Source organism: Enhydra lutris, unplaced genomic scaffold (genome assembly GCF_002288905.1).
Source record: "Enhydra lutris kenyoni isolate GAN:26980312 unplaced genomic scaffold, ASM228890v2 scaffoldscaffold1928, whole genome shotgun sequence".
In the NCBI taxonomy this organism is placed as follows: Eukaryota; Metazoa; Chordata; class Mammalia; order Carnivora; family Mustelidae; genus Enhydra; species Enhydra lutris.
In genome coordinates, this window is record NW_019156012.1 from 1 (window position 1) to 2,106 (window position 2,106).

At 34.6% G+C, this 2,106-nt stretch overlaps 1 protein-coding gene across 1 annotated transcript; it reads right to left on the minus strand.

Annotated features, from left to right (window-relative positions):
• Window positions 1-12: 12 nt before the first annotated feature.
• On the minus strand, window positions 13-2,100 carry LOC111140494 (high mobility group protein B1-like). Its single transcript, XM_022492734.1, has 3 exons — window positions 2,020-2,100; window positions 1,368-1,542; window positions 13-284 (listed from the first exon to the last, which is right to left on the minus strand). Exons 1-3 carry the CDS (start codon window positions 2,091-2,093, stop codon window positions 108-110), a joined length of 426 nt encoding a protein of 141 aa, XP_022348442.1. The 5' UTR covers window positions 2,094-2,100; the 3' UTR covers window positions 13-107.
• Between the last annotated feature and the right edge of the window lie 6 nt (window positions 2,101-2,106).

The window sequence follows — 2,106 nt, forward strand, 5'->3', positions numbered from 1 at the left end:
TCTTACACAGCCTTACATTTCAATTTTTTTCTTTAAAAGGAGTGAGTTGTGTACAGGGGGGTTAAATGCTTTATAGACAAGAAAAAAAAAACTGCGCTAGAACCAACTTATTCATCATCATCATCTTCTTCTTCATCTTCATCTTCTTCATCTTCCTCCTCCTCCTCATCCTCTTCATCTTCCTCATCCTCCTCCTCTTCCTTCTTTTTCTTGCTCTTTTCAGCCTTGACAACTCCCTTTTTTGCCGCATCAGGCTTTCCTTTAGCTCGGTATGCAGCGATATCCTTCCAAAATAACAGCAGGAGAAAGTGGAAGGAAAGACAAAACAGTTAAGTAAAGGGAGAACTAAAAGTAACACTGAACTTGACCAAAACTTCATGAAAACGTCAAGACCCCAATTACATAAAAATATTACATATCTATAGACTCACCCTGACTCCATATATAAGAAGGACTGAAGAATATGCATATAAAAACACTAGGAAATAACTGCAATTAATAATGCATAACCTACAGAATGACATGATCTAAATCTGCAATGTTACGCCTCACTGAAGTACAATTATGTACCACATCTTAACTTTAGCTTTATTAAAACTAGAATGCAGTCTTTGATTAAAGGGTAGACACTGCCACCTTCTGAATGCAAAACAACATTCTACAGGTTTCTATCAGACCCTAATCCATAGTAGGAAATTTTGTCTTAAAAACAACAACAAAAAAGGTAATTTGCTAGTAAGCATGCAATCAGGTTAAGAAACATCTAGCAACCAACATTTTCTCAGACACCTAAATAAGTTAAAATTCAACTTAATACTCCAATTCAAAGTACAGGAGCCAAATTTTTTATCAATTTATACAGATCAAGAGACTTCCAACTTTTTTTTTTTTTTAACTAAGTTGGGATTTTTTTCTTGTTATCTAAGGAGGCAACAGAAATGTTTCAGGGTAGCTTTACGAAGGATATAGTATTTATTAATTTCCCCAGACTGTTTTTATAAATGTGTCTCATCATTTAAAGTAATCATTTGACTCAAAGGGACCACCAGAATCTCCACAAATTTGGAGGTATCAGAGAGTAATAAAAGCTGCTTAAGTGTATGGCCTTTGCACCCAAGTGTTTAAAAAAAAAAAAAAAAAGTGTAACAATTTATTTGATCTTCTGTACTCTTTGAATGATGGAAAAGAATTAAGACTATAGCCAGCCAATGGCATACTGAATGTAGCTGTTTATCTAAAAACTGCATTACACCCCAAACTTTTAGAGAAAACCACAAGAAAATAGGAAACTGAGATGAGGTACTAACTATAATCTAACATCTGGCATACCCTTTCATTGTTACACTGAGCAAATCCATACTTCTTACCTTTTCATATTTTTCCTTCAGCTTAGCAGCCTTCTTTTCATAAGGCTGCTTGTCATCTGCAGCAGTGTTATTCCACATTTCTCCCAGTTTCTTTGCAACATCACCAATGGATAGGCCTGGATGTTCTCCTTTGATTTTTGGGCGATACTCAGAACAAAACAAGAAAAAGGCCGAACTAAAAAGATAAATTTAATTTTAGGATTTTAAGTTGACTATCAAATGTGTATTGTACTATTACATAAAAGCTGCTTCTAATTTCTACCAGATACTGGACAGGGTGCAAATATTATATCTAAACAGTCTTCATAACCAAAGCTTAACTTAGAGCTATTTAAACTTATGGCACTACTAGTTGAAGATGCACTAAATCACCCTAAAGTATTTTGGGTAATTGGTGTTTCTCAAAAAAATAAAATAAACTTATATTTAGATGTATCAAGTGAAGGAGGCAAGTGTCTTAATTCAAATGCTCTGGCTAAACCTCCCATTTGATAGGAATTTTACTTACAATATTCAAATATACCAATGTGAACTACTTAACCAGCTAAGAAACTTTGATCATACACTCCAAACCCACAAGGTGGCTTGCTTAACTTCTATCTTAATCTACTGCAAAACCCTCCCTGAAAATAAAAACAGGCGAGATACTTACGGAGGCCTCTTGGGTGCATTGGGATCCTTGAACTTCTTTTTTGTTTCCCCTTTAGGGGGAATATAAGTTTTCATTTCTCTTTCATAA